General features: G+C 39.7%; 1 protein-coding gene across 5 annotated transcripts in view; it reads left to right on the top strand.

Moving 5' to 3' along the window:
• LOC115154216 (dnaJ homolog subfamily B member 6) overlaps window positions 1–21,191 on the top strand; it is a 62,469-nt gene that overhangs the window by 34,744 nt on the left and 6,534 nt on the right. For 2 of the 5 annotated variants that reach the window (XM_029700220.1, XM_029700226.1), the window contains exons 6-8: window positions 5,254–5,403; window positions 5,733–5,883; window positions 6,180–6,250. In XM_029700220.1, the coding sequence (XP_029556080.1) occupies window positions 5,254–5,403; window positions 5,733–5,883; window positions 6,180–6,250 (372 nt within the window). Of the gene's footprint in view, window positions 1–5,253; window positions 5,404–5,732; window positions 5,884–6,179; window positions 6,691–21,191 lie in introns of those variants that run through there. The other 3 variants (XM_029700235.1, XM_029700254.1, XM_029700245.1) reach the window with 3 other exon arrangements.

Raw genomic sequence — 21,191 nt, 5'->3', positions numbered from 1 at the left:
TTTTGTAATTGCAAACTTTTATTTAATTGACTTTTTCTGAATGTACATACCTTCCTAGAATAATTCCGGACCACAGCTCATTGTCCTTCACCTTAAACTCAAACCTCCTATGCCAATAGCAAAGAAATGGCGATTCAACACAATGTTACTTTGAGATGAGTTTACCTCATCTCAACACAGACATGGTTTTTGGAAATAAATGTAGCCGATGAAGTATGCCCAACTGTTGTCTGGGTAGCTCTTAAAGCATATAGGAGCGGTTGCGTCATGTCTTACTCTTCACATAAGAGAAGACCCATAAAAAATGTGAAATACTAGAACAGAAAATCCATGACTTAGAAATGTTGACACCCTTCAACAGTGGAGCACTTTGAAGCTTGAACATAACACACAGTAACCCCAGCTGAAATGAAAAAGAAATGGTTTGATTTTAAAACGTATGCAAAAAATAATAATAATGATGATCCACAAAAGGGATATAAGTACAACAGGAGGAGGGCAGAGTGACTCTTCACTGTCTGCTATGGACCAGCGCATTGTTGGATAGACCTCAGTGTCTGGCACCATTTGTGATGGTGATACTGTGGAACCTCTCCCAGACACACCAACTGATGGTAAGTCAAGCTTTATTTTCGCAACCATATTCAGACATGGACCACATCTAAATATTTTTTCTTGAAAATGAAATATAATATGTATGTATGTATGTATGTATGTATGTATGTATGTATGTAATGTAATGTAATGTAATGTAATGTATGTATGACAAAATGAATAACAAAACATGAAATCTTGACAGATGTGGGTGATTTGCCTGACCCCTCATCTCCAGGCCTACCAGAAGGATGTCCTCTTTGGCGAGCAATTCAGTTGTGCCGCATGTTTTGACTGATGCAGTCCTGAAACAACAAGAAGAGATCAACGCATCATTTCTTGGACTCAAACAGCAGCTGGAGGATGTATGCAATAGAGAGAAATCAATAATTGAAGGAACCTGTTGATTGTGTCAAACATGTGAGACAAATTCTGGTGCAATGTAAATGTGTTTTCCTTGTCGATTTGATTACAATATTTGGTAGAACAGATACCTCAAACCGTTGTATGATATTGACTCTTGTCCTCAGTGCCAGGGCTATGGGTGGTGGGAAACACTCCCTGTCAGGCATGGGCTCATTGGGTCTGGGTGGATCTTTCAGTGGAATGCCATTTTTGATTGTAATGTTGTGGAGCACACCGCAAACCTAAAAAGGATCCCCTGCTGATTTTGTACGTTTGCCCACTGACAAAGAAATGATCAGTCTATAATATTAATGGCAGGTTTATTTGAACAGTGAGAGACAGAATAACAACAAAAAAATCCAGAAAAACACATAAAAAATGTTATAGAATTATTTGCATTTTAATGAGGGAAATAAGTATTTGACCCCTCTGCAAAACATGACTTAGTGGCAAAACCCTTGTTGGCAATCACAGAGGTCAGACGTTTCTTGTAGTTGGCCACCAGGTTTGATGCGGTGAAGTTGTCCTGTCCCCTTCGCAGAAAAACACCCCTAAAGCATAATGTTTCCACCTCCATGTTTGACGATGGGGATGGTGTTCTTGGGGTCATAGGCAGCATTCCTCCTCCTCCACACACGGCGAGTTGAGTTGATGCCAAAGAGCTCCATTTTGGTTTCATCTGACCACAACACTTTCACCCAGTTGTCCTCTGAATCATTCAGATGTTCATTGGCAAACTTCAGACGGGTATGTATATGTGCTTTCTTGAGCAGGGGGACCTTGCGGGCGCTGCAGGATTTCAGTCCTTCACGGCGTAGTGTGTTACCTATTGTTTTCTTGGTGACTATGGTCCCAGCTGCCTTGAGATCATTGACAAGATCCTCCCGTGTAGTTCTGGGCTGATTCTTCACCGTTCTCATGATCATTGCAACTCCACGAGGTGAGATCTTGCATGGAGCCCCAGGCCGAGGGAGATTGACAGTTCTTTTCTGTTTCTTCCATTTGCGAATAATCGCACCAACTGTTGTCACCTTCTCACCAAGCTGCTTGGCGATGGTCTTGTAGCCCATTCCAGCCTTGTGTAGGTCTACAATCCTGTCCCTGACATCCTTGGAGAGCCCTTTGGTCTTGGCCATGGTGGAGAGTTTGGAATCTGATTGATTGATTGCTTCTGTGGACAGGTGTCTTTTATACAGGTAACAAGCTGAGATTTGGAGCGCTCCCTTTAAGAGTGTGCTCTAATTTCAGCTTGTTACCTGTATAAAAGACACCTTGGAGCCAGAAATTTTGCTGATTGAGAGGGGGTCAAATACTTATTTCCCTCATTAAAATGCTAATCAATTTATAAAAATGTTGACATGCGTTTTTCTGGATTTTTTTGTTGTTATTCTGTCTCTCACTGTTTAAATAAACCTACCATTAAAATTCTAGACTGATCCTTTCTTTGTCAGTGGGCAAACGTACAAAATCAGCAGGGGATCAAATACTTTTTTCCCTCACTGTAGCTTAAGTGTCTATAAAAGAAACACATGAATAAACTATAACTATCTTTTTTCTTCATAGTTTGATTTGGTCCAGTATGTCAATCCTTTCTCCGTTTGGCGGATGGTATTTCATTAGCAGTTTAACTTTCCTACCACAAGGTGCTGTGCATGCGCACGGTCAGAGCTGTGCTTAAATTTACACACATTCTCAAGTATAAGTACAAGTTGATAAATCCCACACTTTGCTTAGAAATGATCGCACGCATGGTTTTGCAAACATTTCTGTTCGTATGCAACATTGATGACATTGACAACGTCTTGAATATTGAACATGTGTACTATGACTTATCTCTACTGTCCTTCAATTACAATACATATTTGGATTATCCAAGGCTGATTTTTATTTCCATTCTTACAACTCAGAAATTGTATTCAACCACTTCAACAGAATATGGATTAACCTAAGGCATCTAGCATAGACAAAATCCTGAAAGAAGCTGCTACGCCAAAGAAGTTGATGGCCAAGTTATATCAAGGGCTGATTTGAAGCTCTACCTGATGGCTCAGAACCTATAAGGAAACAATGGGCAACAGATCTAAAGGAAGAAATTGAGGAGAACCATTGGTCACAAATATGTGAAAATGTTCATACCTGATCCTACAACCTAAGACATAAACTACTGCAATTCATCGGACTTACTACACTCCTGCCAGAATGCACCCAGAAATGTCACATCTCTGTTGGAGATGCTAAAAGCACAAAGGAACCCTATTACAGTGCCTTGTCTGATGGACCCCTTACGGGAAAAAAACACATGAATTTCACATGATCACCGCAACTAGACAAAAAGTTATTACAGGGAAGTATTCACACCCTTTACTTTTTCCACATTTTGTTGTGTTATTGCTTGAATTTAAAATGGATTAAATGCATACAATAATCCATCATGTCAAAGTGGAATTTTGTTTTAAAAATTGTTTACAAAAAATCTAAAGCTGAAATAGCTTGAGTCAGTAAGTATTCAACCCCTTTTATGGCAAGCCTAAATAAGTTCAGGAGTAAACATGGGTTTAACAAGTCACATGATAAGTTGCATGGACTCACTATGTGTACAATAATAGCGTTTAACATGATTTTGGAATGATTACCTCATCTCAATCAATATACCCAGTTACTACAAAGATACAGGCATCCTTCCTAACTGAGTTTCCAGAGAGGATTTCACCATGAGGCCAATGGTGACTTTAAAACCGTTAGTTTAATGGCTGTGATGGGAGAAGTGACGATGTATCTGTAGTTATTCCGCAATATTAAAGTAATTGACCGAGCGAAAAGGTACAGATTTTTTTTTCTTCTCAAACGTCCTGTTTGCAACAAGGCACTAAAATATGGCAAAGCAATTAACGTTCTTTCCTAAATACAATTTGTTATATTGTAGGTACTTTTTAAGTAAATGCCTGCAGTCAACTTGTACAATAAGTTATGGGGAAAAAACAGAACATTATTCATTTCACCTGTCCCATTATTTTACATCATAAAGCTCACCATAGTTCCCCAGAACAGTTGAGCCAGTCTCGTGTTTGTTTGTAAAAAACACAACGGGAGTAAGCTGGGAGCAGGTGAGTCGAGCTGTGTATTGACAGGGGTCACGTTTTATATTGAAAGTCAATAGTTTTCTTTGCTTCAATAGAGTGATCAGGGACTTGCAACTATAGTTTTCCTTCACAGAAAATATATTAGTACAACACATGAATCAGTTGACAGCAGAAGTGCAATGCTATTTGGCTGGCAGTCAAGTTAATGAGCTTACAATGAAAAAGCAAGATCTTTTTTGCAAAAACAATGCGTGGCCATCATATCTCTAATGTTTATCACAAAGAATGTAGCCAGCTACATGTCCCAATGTTTTGCTTAAAGTTAATTTTGCGTTTTACCTGAGAAAAGTAGGCTGAACTTTGAACGTTTCTTCAAGTGCAGTTGAAGAAAGTACATTAACCTATGGAATAAGCCAACATGTAAAGTGCTGGTCCCATGTTTCATGAGCTGAAATAAAAGATCCCAGAAATGTTCCATATGGACGAAAATCTTATTTCTCTCAGCTTTTAAAAAGGCCACTGTAAATTGTGCACTTTTATCACACAACACAATGCCACAGATGTCTCAAGTTTTGAGGGAGCGTGCAATTGGCATGCTGACTGCAGGAATGTCCACCAGAGCGGTTTCCAGATAATTTAATGTTAATTTCTTTACCAATGTCGTTTTAGAGAATTTGTCACTACGTCCAACCAGCCTCACAACTGCAGACCATGTGTATGGGCAGGCATAAGGTGCAGACAACTAACACAATTGCATTTTATTGATGGCAATTTGAATGCACAGAGATAACGTGACAAGATCCTGAGGCCCATTGTTGTGACATTGGGTGCTGAGGAGTATTTCTGTCTGTAATAAAGCCATTTTGTGGGGAAAAACGAATTCTGATTGGATTGGCCTAGCTCCACAGTGGGTGGGCCTATGCCCAGTCAAGTGAGATCTATAGATTAGGACCTAATGAATTTATTTAAATGAACAGATTTCCTTATGAACTGTAACTCATCAATCTTTGAAATTGTTGCATGTTGCGTTTTTATTTTTGTTCTGTGTAAATATGTATTTAGATGGGCCTATGCCTTTTGTATGCTCATGGATTTCAGTTTTTATTGACTATTTGTGGGTGTAATTAACTTGAACTAGACTAATGTGTTGTCATTGTCTGTCCCCTATCCCCAGCGGACGATGACTTCTTCGGCGGGGGTCAAAGACAGCGAGGGGTGAGCCGGAGCAGGACCGGGGGACCCTTCTTCCACGGTTTCGGGGGCTTCCCCCCCTTCGGGGCAGGCTTCCCAGTGTTTGATTCAGGTGGGCCTCCCCTGCAGCACGGTAATACTGTATTTCTAATATGCGTCTCCCAAAACTCTGGTTAAGCTTAACTTCCTCCTCACGGAAATTGTTACAACATAAATCTCACTGCATATTATAAAATATGCTATTTAGATCATATAATTAGCTTCATTTTGAGATCAACATTTGCGAGTAAGCAAAGCGAAGGAAAATTGCGGGGTGTTTGTGTTGATATGAGTGTGATTTTGAGTGTGTGGGCCAAATCAAAGTTATATTTGTCATATGCACAGATTACAGTGTAGTGTACACAGTACAATGAAATCTTGTGTGTGTGTGTGTGTGTGTGTGTGTGTTTGTTTCACTGCTAGGTTTCACTTCGCTGGGGCATATTGGTGGAGGGGGCTTTGCCACGTTCTCCTCTTCATCTTTCGGGGGTAGCGGAGGAGGGGGGATGGGCAACATCCGCTCAGTATCCACCTCTACCAAGTTCATCAACGGCAGACGAATCACCACAAAACGGTACAGCACAGCTAGTCAGTTAATGTAGTCAACTGTGTCACTAACTTGTTCCTGTCTTCACTCTGTGACCTGGGAATAGTTTCCTCAAAATAAAAACAAACAGGATTTTTCTAGGCTGTTTTCCTATTTACTTTGGCTGTAGTCAATTCACCAAGACAAGTTTTGAATATTGAAGAATTGTGTAACACTTAACAATAACGTACCCTTTATAAACCCTTTAAATGATTACCAAAAACAGATATGTATGATTAAAATAACTCTTGTCTTTTATCTTAACTCTGTTTTGTCTCATGCAGGATTGTGGAGAATGGCCAGGAGAGGGTGGAGGTGGAGGAGGACGGTCAGTTGAAGTCTCTAACCGTCAACGGTAAGGAGCAGCGCCTAAGACTGGATAACAAGTGATGACCTCTGCACAACGTTTGAAATGCTCACACCTGAACTGGAAACAAACCAAACTAACTCGGCGTGACGATGCTGCTCAGGGTCGCAATCTTACGGCGAGTTGGTTTCTCTCCTCTCTCTCCCCTGTTGACATTCATAGTTCACGTGTTTCACAGCGAGGAAATGTGTTCTCATCTTAGTTTAGCCGCTGGAGCGAGGGACGATCACATAGGGTTGTAATTTATTCCAGCTTTACCTTTTTGTTTTGGGACCATTCTCTTACTAGGACCACTGTTTATGACTTTTTTTGCTGTACTGATTTTGCTGTATTACAGTTTTTCCGTGGGTGGACTTCTTTTACCTTTTAGTTCTAGAAGCCAGGGGCACAACAAGATGTAAGGGAATACCCCCCTGATTTGGACAAAATAACATGGGAACATATTGGCACAGCACGAATCATACACACGATTGCAAAAACCACCCATCTCCTGGCCAATCATATGGCAATTTTCCGATGGCAATTGCCAATTGTAACACCCCAAATTTCCTTTAGATGGCGAGCGCGCTCCACCTTGGATTTTCATACAGCAAATGATACCCAATTCTTACCCAAGTCTCAGATTTTGATAAAATGATTTTTTTTTTGAAAACTTATCACCTTATAAAAAAGTGGTTTCTGGACCGTTTTTTGAATTTTTTTCGATTGTTATGTCAATTTCACATGTATAAGAGCTGTATGAACATGCTTCTGACATTTTTTATTGACGTCGTTTTTTGGGTTGCTTTTGCTTGTGCACAAGGCATATGTTTTGTGCATTTTGAATATGATTTCATAGGAAAAAAGTGACTTTTTTTTCTTTTTTTTTGCAAAATGACATGTCCAATGCTTTTTTATCAATTGTGAAAGTATTGCATGTGCCAAATCACAGCAAATATCCAATAGATAGCTAGAGCTCTCCGCAGTGAATTTTCATATTGCAAATGTAACACAATTCAAGTCCCAAGAGTCAAATTTAGAAAAAATGACATTTTTTGAAAACTTTTCAACCCTTAAAAAGTGGTTTCTGGACCGTTTTTCGAATTTTTTTCGATTTTTATGTCAATTACACATGTATAAGAGCTGTATGGACATACTTTTGACATATTTTATTGACATAATTTTTTGGGTTGTTTTTGCTTGTGCATAAGGCATATCTTTTGTGCATTTGGAATATGATTTCATAGGAAGTCAAAAGTGACATATTTGCTTGTGCATAAGGCATATGATTTGTGCATTTGGAATATGATTTCATAGGAAGTCAAAAGTGACATATTTATATTTTTTGCCAAATGCCATTAGAAATGTGCAAATGAAATGTCCAATTATTTTTTTGTCAATTATACATGTATGAAAGTATTGAATGTGCCAAATCAGTATGTTTGTCCGTTTGCCATGTACGATCATAGGAAGTCGGTTTCCAAACCCAAAAGTCAGTGAACCATGGTCCAAATGGCATTTATACTGCCCAAATGATATATATCCCTATGTTAAGCCATGAATCAACGCAGATGGTCTACTTGTCATGTATGATGAGGGAGAAGTGGGACTCTGTTGCTTTTAACATTTTTAACGAATTTGACATGCTCAGAATGCATAATTGACTGGCCCGATGATCTCGGGATGGCCGTGCAGTGACTGTGGTTCCTCTCCATCGCTCGTTGTGTTGATTTCATCATGTCAACTTTGGTGATATTTTTTGCTGTTGAATCATATTGCAAATGCGCGTTACATTTGCAATATTGCGCGTTACGTTTGCAATATGATTCAATGGGCATTTAGCATCACGAATTTAGGCATGCTCAAAAATACTGCAGAAATGCATTATTGACTGGCTCGATGAACTCGGGATGGCCGGGCAGTGACTGTGACCCCAAATCCCAAGTTTCGGCTTGATAGGTCATTCGGTGCCCGAGCAATGGCCTTAATTGAAAATCCACTTTTTCAGGGCGTTACTACGGGGTCCCTGAATGAGCTATCGGACAGAGACATTGGGGTCCGTCTCTATGGGCCGAGCCGGTTTCAATGCACCTAGTCTTGCGACTCTGGGACATTTCTACATGTCGCCATGTCCATGATATTCAAAATGAATTGAACATATTGCAAATGCACGAGGCGGTTTCTCGGTCTGAGAACCTTCTAGAGCCCCATAAATCACCGTGCACTATCGACTTGAGCTCTAGAACAGGTTTCTAAAATTTCGGAGCTCTAGGTCTGACGGTTCTTGAATCGTTTGAACGAAAGTAACTATTGAAGGCGGTATAAGCCTCTAAGCCCCACACTATGTACCTATGGCCAAATTGTGTGTGTGTGTTTTTGTTTTTTTTGCAAAAAGAATAGACACACGTTGTCTTTGGGGTAGACATAAACAGAATCCTGAATAAGAAGTCTCTACCTTAAGAATTGACTGAATAAAAGATGGTTGAGTTGCGTGATTTTCACTATATTCAGGTTGACCATATGACAATAGCTCTAGGCTGTTTTAACCACTTCCCGTTGTCACAGGAAGTTCTTACTCAACACAAGTTGTCTTTGGGATAGACATAAACAGAATCCTGAATAAGAAGTCTCTACCTTAAGAATTGACTGAATGACAGATGGTTGAGTTGCGTGATTTTCACTATGCGCACGTAATATGACAATAGCTCTAGGCTGTTTTTAACAACTTCCGGTTGTCACAGGAAGCTCCTGCTTCACACACGTTGTCTTTGGGGTAGACATAAACAGAATCCTGAATAAGAAGTCTCTACCTTAAGAATTGACTGAATAACAGATGGTTGAGTTGCGTGATTTTCACTATGTGCAGGTTATATGACGATAGCTCTAGGCTGTTTTTAACAACTTCCGGTTGTCACAGGAAGCTCCTGCTTCACACACGTTGTCTTTGGGGTAGACATAAACAGAATCCTTAATAAGAAGTCTCTACCTTAAGAATTGACTGAATGACAGATGGTTGAGTTGCGTGATTTTCACTATCTGCAGGTGGCAATATGACAATAGCTCTAGGCAATTTTTAACAACTTCCGGTTGTCACAGGAAGCTCTTGCTTCACACACGTTGTCTTTGGGTTAGACATAAACAGAATCCTGAATATGAAGTCTCTACCTTAAGAATTGACTGAATAACAGATGGTTGAGTTGCGTGATTTTCACAATCTGCATGTTGCTAATATGACAATAGCTCTAGGGTGATTTTAACATTTTCCGGTTGCTCCAGGAACCTTAGAATCGACACAGGTAGACCTCACAGTAGCCTGATGGATTGTTATAGAAGACAGGTTCATAAGGCATTCATAACCCACATAGACTTCAGGTTGAATTTAGGAGAATTGTCAATGTATTCCTATGGGGAGAGAAGTCATTGCACACAGTTTGATCTAAACACCTTCTTTTCACTATGAAGGGTTAATGCCACAGGGTCAAGGCTAGGCTTGCACAGATCGGGAGGACCTTAGGAACGCTCCTGAGGTTGAATTGTGCTTCTAACCCTAATGGTTCTCTCACTGTCACCCATAAGCACTTGACATATTGGTGCAGGCATCATTTTGGGCCTAGTTTTCTCACGGTCGCTGCGCTCATACCGAGCAAGCTACGGTCAAGCGGGGCGTCTCATTGAACTCGTCTCAGCCTAGAGATAATGATAATGCCATTGCAGGCTCTTTGTGTCTTTAAGCACCGCACTGTGTCACTCCGTCCTTGCTGTGTGTGTGTTTGAGAGAGCTTTTCTTTGACATCTGATGGGATAAATGACTGATTTACAGTTCATGAGGGTTGCCTAGTCACACATATGAAGTTGTGGAAAGAACTGACCTTTTTAACCCTTCAAAACAGCCCCTATGACACCATTTTAAGGCATTTCTGGTTGACACAGGAATCTGAACGTTAGGCTCTTATAGAATATTGAGTTTTAAGTGTTTCTGTTAAGAACTGACTTATTTACAGAGGGTTGAACAAGTGTGTGTTGTTTCAGAAAATCACAGAAAATCACAGAAATCTCGCAGGTGCTCCGAAACCTGCCTTAACGGACTCATCTGAACACGCTGCAACTGGATATGTAACTTTTTGGAGAAAAAAAACCTCGTTGTTGAATATCACCAATGTGTCATTGTACAATTTCTCTGAAATGAACATTGGTAAATGCATGGTTCCTTTTCTCCTGACACCGTAGGCTCATGTAGTTTGATGTGAAGCGGTCAAATCAGCACTCTATTTTCCTGTTTGACTTTCAATCCCAGAAAAATAGCCTTAACTCGAAAAGCGTCGAGGCCTCGACTCCATCCTGTTCGGGGCCAACTGCCCATTATGCCAAACCCACGCAGACCGAGTTTCGTCTTCGAATTATTTTCCGTTTAGGAGAAAAAGCCGTGTCGTGATTGGTGATATATGTTACATTTGCAATATGATTCCATTCGCCCTCTCGTGGAATAATCCGGGACTGCAAAGAAATGACCAAAATTTGAAAATTTAATTAAACGGAAACGGAAGGTCCGAGAGACTCCGTTCGATGACTTCCTGGAAGATCCGGCCCCTGTGAGCGGCCCGACGCCGTCCGCGGATTTATCGGACGTAGTCGGACGTCTAGTAAGGGAGCGTACATTTGCAATATGGACTTTCTCACTAACCATACGGCTGGCGCACGTGATGTCCCTTCATGTATGTACATTTGGACGGCTTTGCGTTTGTTCATTTTAATTTTTTTTTATTAACTGTCAAATTATCTCAGCTTTAACCCTTTGCCTATTTAAAAGAAAATCTAACCTCATCTCTCTAACCTGTACACTGTTTTCATGTTCATGAGCTTTAGATGACCCATTTTAGACAGTTAATAAATTTATATAGTGTTAATGTGAACTTGTTTTTGCTTTTGTCTTTGTTTGTTTTTGAATACAAGTGTTTTTTCAGCATGATTGACAAGGCTGTTCGTGTTCTGACTAACTGTTCCATCAGTTCATCATAAACCCTAAACAGAGACTAAATATACAGTGCCTTGCAAAGGTATTCAGACACCTTGGATTTCTTCACTTGTTTTATTGTGTTACAAAGTGGGATTGGATTTAATTGTAATTTGTTGTCAACAATATACACAACATACTCTGTCAAAGTGGAAGGAACAATTACTTTTTTTTTTAATATGAGCAATATAAAATAATAAAATATAGTAGTTGCATAAGTATTCAGCCTCTTTGTTTAGGCAAGCCTAAATTAGTTCAGGACTCACATTTGGTTTAACAAATCACATAACAAGTTACTGTAAGGTCCCTTACAGACAAACCACATGTTTCACATGTCACGTGAAATCATTTGGATCACATATGTGGATCACATATGGATTCACATTTTCACATGAGATTTCACATGTGACGCCCTGCAAACCAAAATGGGTTGTTATAATACACACACAGTGCTTTTAACTTACATTAACTTACAACATTTGATCACGTGAAAACCCAGCTGTCAAATGTAATTTTGACTATTTTACTTTGAAGTGCATCATTTACATGAGTTCACTTTAAACAGTCATGGTCCCCTGCAGGTTTTATCTAGTTCCCGGTTTGTTCCAGGGACATCCCCAAGGACATTCTTAGAACATTGTGTCATGGTCCCCTGCAGGTTTTTGTCTAGTTGCGGTGATCAAGTGAAATTCATGTGTTTTTTTCCCGTAAGGGGTCCATCAGACAAGTATTGAATTTCAAGCACAGATTCAACTACAAAGACCAGGGAACTTTTCAAATGGGTAGTGATTAGTAGATTGGTAACAATATTGAATCAGACATTGAATATCTATTTTAAGTATGACCTAGTTAATAATAATTATGCTGTGCGTTATGCATTTAACCACCCAGACACCTAAAGAATAGTCATCCTTCTGAACTGAGTTGCAGGACAGGAATGAAACTGCTCAGGGATGTTACCATGAGGGCATTGGTGACTTTAAAACAGCTACAGAGTTCAATGGTTGTAATGGGAGAGAACTGAGGGTGGATCAACAACATTGTAGTGACTCCACAATAATGACCTAAATGACAGTCATAATAAGAACACAAACATACAAAATATTCCAAAACATGCATTTTGTATGCAACAAGACACTAAAGTAATACTGAGAAAAAAAGTGACAAAGGAATAAACCTTTTGGCCTAAATGCAAAGCCCTATGTTTGGGGAAACACAACACATCACTGAGTAACTGCCTCCTTATTTTCAAGCAGGGTGTTGGCTGCATCATGGTATAGGTATGATTTAACATTGGCAAGTACTGGGTTTGTCAGGATAAAATGAAACGAGGATAAGCACAAGGAAAATCCTAGAGCAAAACCTGCTTCAGTCTGCTTTACACCAGACACTGGAAGAGGAATTCACCTTTCAGCAGGACAATAACCTACAACACAAGGCCAAATCTACACTGGAGTTGCTTACCAAGAAGACAGTGACTGTTCCTAAGTGGCAGAGTTAGTATTTCAAGCAGATCTAAATCAAAACTATGGCAAGACTAGAACATTTGCTCTCTAGCCATGATCCCCAACATTGACAGAGCTTGAAGAGTTTTTAAAAGAATAATAGGCAAAGCTCATAGAGACTTACCCAAGAAGACTAACAGCTCTAATTGCTGCCAAAGGTGTTTCTAACTTGTATGGACTCAGGTAGCTGAGTACTTATGCAATTACTATATTATAGTTGTAAAAATGTTATGAATCTTTAAAACATTTTAGAATTGTTCTTCCAATGTCAATTTTAAATCCATTTTAATACTACTTTGTAAAATAATGAAATGTGAAGAAATCCAAGTGGTCTGAATACTTTTGCAAAGCACTGTGTGTGTGTGTGTGTTTATTTTTCTATACATACACACACTACCGGTCAAAGGTTTTAGAACACCTACTCATTCATTTCTCTAGGGTTTTTCTTTTATTTTTACTATTTTCTACATTGTAGAATAATAGTGAAGACATCAAAACTATGAAATAACACATATGGAATCATGTAGTAACCAAAAAAGTGTTAAACAAATCAAAATATATTTTATATTTCAGATTCTTCAAATATCCAACCTTTGCCTTGATGACAGCTTTGCACATTCTTGGCTTTCTCTCAACCAGCTTCATGAGGTAGTCACCTGGAATGCATTTCAATTAACAGGTGTGCCTTCTTAAAAGTTAATTTGTGGAATTTCTTTCCTTCTTAATCCGTTTGAGCCAATCAGCTGTGTTGTGGGACTGTCATTTGTTTTTCAACAGGGCAATGACCCAACACACTTCCAGGCTGTGTAAGGGCTATTTTACCAAGAAGAAGAATAGTGTGGCTATTTGCAGAATCTCAAATACAACATATATTTGTTTAACACTTTTTTGATTACTACATGATTCCGTATGTGTTATTTCATAGTTTTGATGATTTCACTATTATTCTACAATGTAGACAATAGTAAAAATAAAGAATACTCTTGAAAGAGTAGGTGTTCTAAAACTTTTGACCGGTAGTGTATATGGACCAAATACAGGGGATTTTGGGTAAAAACAAAACGGTTATTAAAGCTTGACCCTTTTTTTAAGGTCTGTTGCAGTCACAATGAGTCTGTGATGATTCTGTTTGGCTTGAGTGACACTTTCACAGCCGCCCCAACACCCACTTACACAAACTGTGTGTGCTTGCTTGATGTCACCTGCTTCACACCAACACACAGAAAAAAGGAAACCACACATGCTGCCTTTCAATGAAACTCACACACTAATCACATCATACTCACAAGTGTTCATTTTAACCTACTAATAAAATAGTTTTACTGCCATGCTTTTCGATTACACCTGCATTCTTACAGTGGTCCATTGTGTCATTCATTCAGTGATAGCTGTCTCTTCATGGACTATCATGATTTGCAATATGGAATTATTAGCTAGCTTCAACGTAAAATACAGTATGGCAGTGTTAGTTGCCTTTAATCAAGAATGGAGTTAATCTCAACAACAGGTATGTATTCTCACACACACACATATATACACACACACCCATCTTGAATCCATTAAGCTGTGTCCCATGTTTTTGAAGACCTCCCTTGCCCTTCCTGTCTTCTCCTAGCAGCCTTAAATGTGTTGATGATGCGTTTGCTTAGAGAATGGGAGTCATACACATTCTCACCTCAGTTTCCCCAGCCTTCACAGAGGTGTCCCAAATGACACCCTATTCCCTATAAAGTGCACTAAATAGGGAATCGGGTGCCATTTGGGATGCAGACGGTGTGTTTTTGTCTTTTCATCTAGTAATATGTAAGCTGTTTTGTAAGATGTTGCCGGTGTGTTGTCTGGGGAAGCTAGGTTTAAAATCATATCAACACTGTTTGGATGTTCAACACAATACCTTATATTGGAGATGGGTCTGCTTCTCAAATGGTACCCTGAAACCTACATACAGGTAACAGACAAAATAATGGAAACACTTGAGTAAATGAGGAATACAAAGTACAGTGTATTGAGAGCAGGTGCGTCCACACAGTTTTAGTTCCTGAGTTAATTAACCAATTAACATCCCATGCCAAGGTGCATTGAAGCTACTTTGGCTCTTGGCGGCCCAATGCCCTATATTAAGACACTTTGTGTTTCCTTTATTTTGGCAGTTACCTGTAGTGCGCTAGTTAAATAGTTTTACTTCTATGTTTGAACAGAGCCTTACAGGCCCTGGTCAAAAGTAGTGCACTAAATAAGGAATAGGGTGCCATTTGTGATGTAACCGGGGTTGTATTGTCCCTCTCAGCGCCGGGCTGATGTGTTATCTTCAGATGCCGTGCATCCATGCCACTGTCTGAAACTGGTGGCACAGATGGTGGTAGACTGGCAGCAGTGAGCAGAAGGGGTTACAGCTGTTTATTATGCCCTGGCCTGCGGCAGAAGGTGAAGTGCGTGTTTGTTCATGGGCAGAACGACAGATTTTTACCTTGTCAGCTCGGTGATTCGATCTTGCAACCTTTAAGTTACTAGGCCAACGCTCTAACCACTAGGCTACCCTGCCGCTCCAAAAGGAGGTTAGTTGATTTACACAAGCTTCGGTAGAGTAGTTACATGATCAGCGAAAGCTGTCACTGTTTAGCAACAAGAAAGCAGAAAGAACCGGTCCCTCATATCCGTTTACCGTCCGGTTTGTTTTGTGTACGAACCCTTATCCTCTCAATGGAAATGTTTCTAAAATAAAGAAATAATACACAGACCTACTCCTTATCTAACATTTTCTTTTGTATTTTTGCACATTGTAGTGAAACGTTTTGTAACAGAAGCATTTCTTATTTAACAAGCTCAGGTAGTCGCTCCGTTTGTCAGTTTTCTTCCATTTGGTGCCTAGTGAATACAACCCTGCATTTTACAACATTGGCTTACTGGCACTGTAGCTACATTTTGTCCTTCCCTCAGCTGTGGCAGCCATTTCTCCCTCACCCTGCAGCTCTAGACTTTTTTTCTTCTCACCTGAAGGTTGATTGAAGCGGTGGCTGAGCATTTGCAAGTAGTGCAGTTGCTAGTTGACACTGTGGCTCTGTCCTTGTGGCTAGGTGACCTGTGTGTGTGTGTGTGTGTGTTGAGATGTGCTGATGAGTGGAGATTAGCATACCCTCCAATGTGGTAGAGCTGACCGGGTACGTAGAGTCAGGCCCCAGGCTCAATACCAGAATTATCACATCACTGTTGTTTAAAATGCTAACAATTCCCGATAAGGCCTGACATTTAATTGAGTTAGGCTATTACACATTTTGCCCTCAGTGGGAAAAATGATATATTTATAATGTCAGAAAAGCAGCTTGAATTTTGTCTTTTTGCTTTTTAATAACTGCTTGAACCAGGGGCAAATTACAGCTTTGGTATGAAAACGTAATCATAATTAATGTAGGGCTTGAATTTAGAGATTTTCTCAAGTGGGTAAGAAGTATTTTTCCATGGTGCAATAGCTCCTCCTGCTGACTGAAAACTGCCATTGCATTTCTTTGTTTAACTCAATAGAGCAGTGTTTTTTTCCCTTATATTATTAATAATTGAAGATGTATTTATTACAAATGAATAATGTATGTTGTATACAATAAATGTTGAAAAGCCTAAAGGCAAGCCTGAAGACTGAGTGTAGCCTAAACCTTCCTCTCTCGCTGTGTTGTAGAATGTGTCTGCCACTAGGTGACACTGTTTCTACATTAACAGGAGATGATGACATCACTGTTCTTTTCTACCTTCTCCAGGTAAACTGTTTTGTTCTTTTATACTTGTATTACTTGACTGCAGCAAACAACTTGTATTTGGTTAATGTAAGGTAAAATGTATTCCAGCTTAGTAACAGGTAGGTTATTTTATTTTTTGTACTTTTTAAATATCCTGCCCAAAGTCAAAATCACACTGAACAACACACTCTGTAACCCAAATGTCTGATATGGCAGTATATATTATTTCTTCATCTTAAGAGTGTGTATGCATTATTAATGTGGCTAGCACAGTTTAAGGTAGATTCTAGGGTACGTGTCAAATTACACTCAATTTCCTATATAGTGTACTACATTAGTCTTGCTTTGTGTTGACTAGCCCTACTGGTTTAACTACCACAACCAGGTGGAATGAGCAATGATATAATACTACTATCCATGTCTCAAGCCACTTTATGGGCAAGTTGCCACCACCTCCTTGAGCCCAGGAGGATTCTATTGGTCTTGCAGTTGGTCATGCTGTTAACTTCCTCAAAGCTAAAAATGTGAAAAATGAACACCAGTAAGCTTTTATGATTGAAAACTGAAAGGTTGGATGATTTTGAGCGCTCAGGTGGATCTCATGCTCATCCATCACTAATGACAGATCATGTTTTGATTTCCTGTCCCGGGGCCACAAAATGGCTTCCTGGTTGCAGCAGGCGGCATACTGTTTGAATTGCATTCCGCGCGACTGTCCCCGCCAGCATCAACCCCATGGCTGCCGGCTGCTTTATGAAAGATTGAGGAGATGGAAGCGAACACTGGAAACAACCCAGCTGTTGCCTAACCCTTTTTAAACAAGGGCACAGACATTGCCTGCATCACAAATGGCATCCTATTCCCTATACAGTGCACTATTATACAGGGAATAGGGTACCATTTGCGACCTAGTCACTATATGTGTGCTCAGCAGTGGTGTCACCTCAGCAGATCACTGCTGCTGTCCGTCTGCCCAGGATATATATTAATACATGAGGTGGGAGAAACTATTGGGGGGAGATATGTGTGTTGGCCAAACCTTACGTAGGCCCAGGGGCGGAAATCCCGGGGGGGACGGGGATGACCCCCCCATCCTGGGAAAAATATGATTTGTCCCCCCCAATATATCACTGAAACATAACTATGTAATTTAAATAATATTAATAATATGCAATGAAAGCAATTGTGCTGATTATAGACACTTAATAGCGTGTTTTTAAGTTTCAAAAGATTGCGACCCCCCCCACCCTTTGCCTCACAATGGTTTGATCCACTGCCAGTTCCTTAGTTGGCAAGGTAACAGAGGGGTCGTATCTACTGTCTGAAAGGCACTCAATGAACGTAACTGACGTGAGGTTAATCTAGTCAATCGCGCACACACACTAGCTGAATATGCAGAGCTAGCGCGCAAATATGAATTATTAAGCTAGCTAGTACCTATTCCATTTATGTGGCGTCGTCAAAGATGGAATCTTTGCTATCGTCAATTTATTCCAAGATCAGCATGCAGATGATGTAAGTTAGTGCTTCAAAGTCCCTGTGATAAGGTTAGCGATAAACTGAAGTCCAAACTGAACAGAACTACACTCTCTTCTACCATTGTCTTAAATATATTTAATGGTCTCGTTGCAAAAGCTAAATTGTCACAAGGGAACTTTTATTTATTTATTTTATTTCACCTTTATTTAACCCGGGTAGCAAAGATTATAGCAAACACCGCTGAAACTGAATTGGTGCTCGCTAGCTTTGCAAATTCAGCTATTTTTGGAAGCCAGCCAATATGAAACAAACTATTAAAATTACAAAAGGTTGCAGCATATGTTGTGTAAATGGTGAACTCATACAGCTGTCAACTCTTGTCATTTTAATCCGTTTCACATTTGCTAGCTACCTTTTAGATCGAAGCCCAAATAGAATGATTGAAGATGATAGAAGCCCATCTCCTACTGTAAATAACCTACACACTGTGTGTGTAGCCAGCCAGCCAGGTAGAAAAATGGCAGAAAAATAAAAGACGGACATCAGAGTATTTTTCAATACACCAAAACGCATAGTAAGAACCCTAGTAGCCTAATATCTCAAAGACTAGTTGATAAAATGTTCATAAGAAAGAAATGAAATTCTAATGGAAATGTTTCACAATGATGTCATTAGGCAGAGCAGGCAACAGATGGCACACAGACAGCAGAGTTGGGGACAGATATGCAGGGACAGACTGGCAGAGACAGGGAGTCTCAGGTAAGTTTGTTGAGTCTTTGTTTGGCAACATTATGAAAGGTTCTAATTTTTTTTGACTTGTAAAATAGGAACATAATTGGAAAATGCCATGGATACCCCCACTCTCAACTTAAACTGGTGACTGAACTAAGATTTGTTAAAGGCAATGGTATTGCTGTTGTGATTAGTTGTGTCGTTTTGGGTACCGGTAGTTAGGAGTACGGCAAACACCTTATTTCTTTGGTTCCTCAATATACATTTACCATATTACAATGTAGGCTATGTGTTACAGCACTACTTTTGGTGTCCCCCTCAGGAATTGCTCTTGAGAAAATTTCATGTAATTGTCCCCTCCAAAGTTGATATCAGATTTTCGCCCCTGCGTAGGCCTGGATCTGATTTGACTGCTCAGGATAAGTCTACACACCGTTGTTTGGGCTTTCAACCTCCGACCCCCATCAACGTAATCGACTATTATCAATGCAAAAGTCTGCATGAGATTCAAATAGTGTTTCTCTCTGAGAATAGCAGTGAGTGGTTTGTTTACATGAGTTTGTGTGTGCGTGTGATATTTTGTAGCTGAAGCTAATGTGTCAGCCTATTCATGATGAAAGACAAAAAATGTCCTATTACCAGGCTATACAAAATGAAATATAAATGTAATTTAATTGTATGTTAACTCTGTAAGACGCCCTGCACAATCAATGAACCAACAGCATCGCCTAGGCCTATACGTTCTCTCCCAGACTCGTGGATAGAACATTTGGAGTGTACCATAAGGTAACCAGTCCATCCAGTGTATATATAATAATACAGTCCACACTCAAAGGTGATTACTAGAATTTGTTTAATTTTAGAGTATAGGCTAGAGCTAGACCAATTATGTACCAAAGACATCTAAAGTATTTTTTTGTTTTTCTGCCGTGCATAATATGCGGTAGACTATTTATTGTATAATGACACAATCATTATTTTAATTCCGTTTTTTTAACGTTTTGGCTCATATACAGTTTAAGTCAGAACTTTGCATACACTTAGGTTGGAGTCGTTAAAACTTGTTTTTCAACCACTCCACAAATTTCTTGTTAACAAACTATAGTTTTGGCAAGTCGGTTAGGACAACTACATTGTGCATGACAAGTTATTTTTCCAACAATTGTTTACAGACAGATTACTTCACTTAAATAATTCACTGTATCACAATTCCAGTGGGTCAGAAGTTTACATACACTAAGATGACTGTGCCTTTAAACAGCTTGGAAAATTCCAGAAAAGGATGTCATGGATTTAGAAGCTTCTGATAGGCTAATTGACATAATTTGAGTCAATTGGAGGTGTACCTGTGGATGTATTTCAATGCCTACCTTCAAACTCAGTGCCTCTTTGCTTGACATCATGGGAAAATCAAAATAAATCAGCGAAGACCTCAGAAAATAAATTGTAAACCACCTGAAGTCTGGTTCATCCTTGGGAGCAATTTCCAAATGCCTGAAGGTGCCACGGTCATCTGTACAAACAACAGTACACAAGTATAAACACCATGGGACCACGCAGCCATCATACCACTCAGGAAGGAGACGCGTTCCGTCTCCTAGAGATGAACGTACTTTGGTGCGAAAAGTGCAAATCAATCCCAGAACAACAGCAAAGGATCTTGTGAAGATGCTGGAGGAAACAGGTACAAAAGTATCTATATCAACATTAAAACAAGTGCTATATCGACATAACCTGAAAAGCCGCTCAGCAAGGAAGAAGCCACTGCTAATGACCATCGTTATGTTTGGAGGAAAAAGGGGGAGGCTTGCAAGCCGAAGAACACCATCCCAACCGTGAAGCACGGGGGTGGCAGCATCATGTAGTGGGGGTGCTTTGCTGCAGGAGGGGCTAGTGCACTTCACAAAATAGATGGCATCATGAGGTAGGAAAATTATGTGGATATATTGAAGCAACATCTCAAGACATCAGTCAGGAAGTTAAAGCTTGGTCGCAAATGGGTCTTCCAAATGGACAATGACCCCAAGCATACTTCCAAAGTTGTGGCAAAATGGCTTAAGGACTACAAAGTCAAGGTATTGGAGTGGCCATCACAAAGCCCTGACCTCAATCCCATAGAAAATTTGTGGGCATTACTGAAAAAGCGTGTGAGAGCAAGGAGGCCTACAAACCTGACTTAGTCACACCAGCTCTGTCAGGAGGAATGGGACATAATTCACCCAACTTATTGTGGGAAGCTTGTGGAAGGCTACCCGAAATGTTTGACCCAAGTTAAACAATTTAAAGGCAATGCTACCAAATACTAATTGAGTGTATGTAAACTTCTGACCCACTGGGAATGTGAGGAAAGAAATGAAAGCTGAAATAAATCATTCTCTCTTTTATTATTCTGACATTTCACATTCTTAAAATAAAGTGGTGATCCTAACTGATCTAAGACAGGGAATTTTACTAGGATTAAATGTCAGGAATTGTGAAAAACTGAGTTTAAATGT

This window comes from Salmo trutta, chromosome 2 (assembly GCF_901001165.1).
Source record: "Salmo trutta chromosome 2, fSalTru1.1, whole genome shotgun sequence".
NCBI classification, from domain to species: domain Eukaryota; kingdom Metazoa; phylum Chordata; class Actinopteri; order Salmoniformes; family Salmonidae; genus Salmo; species Salmo trutta.
This window is presented reverse-complemented; position numbering and strand designations above follow the sequence as displayed.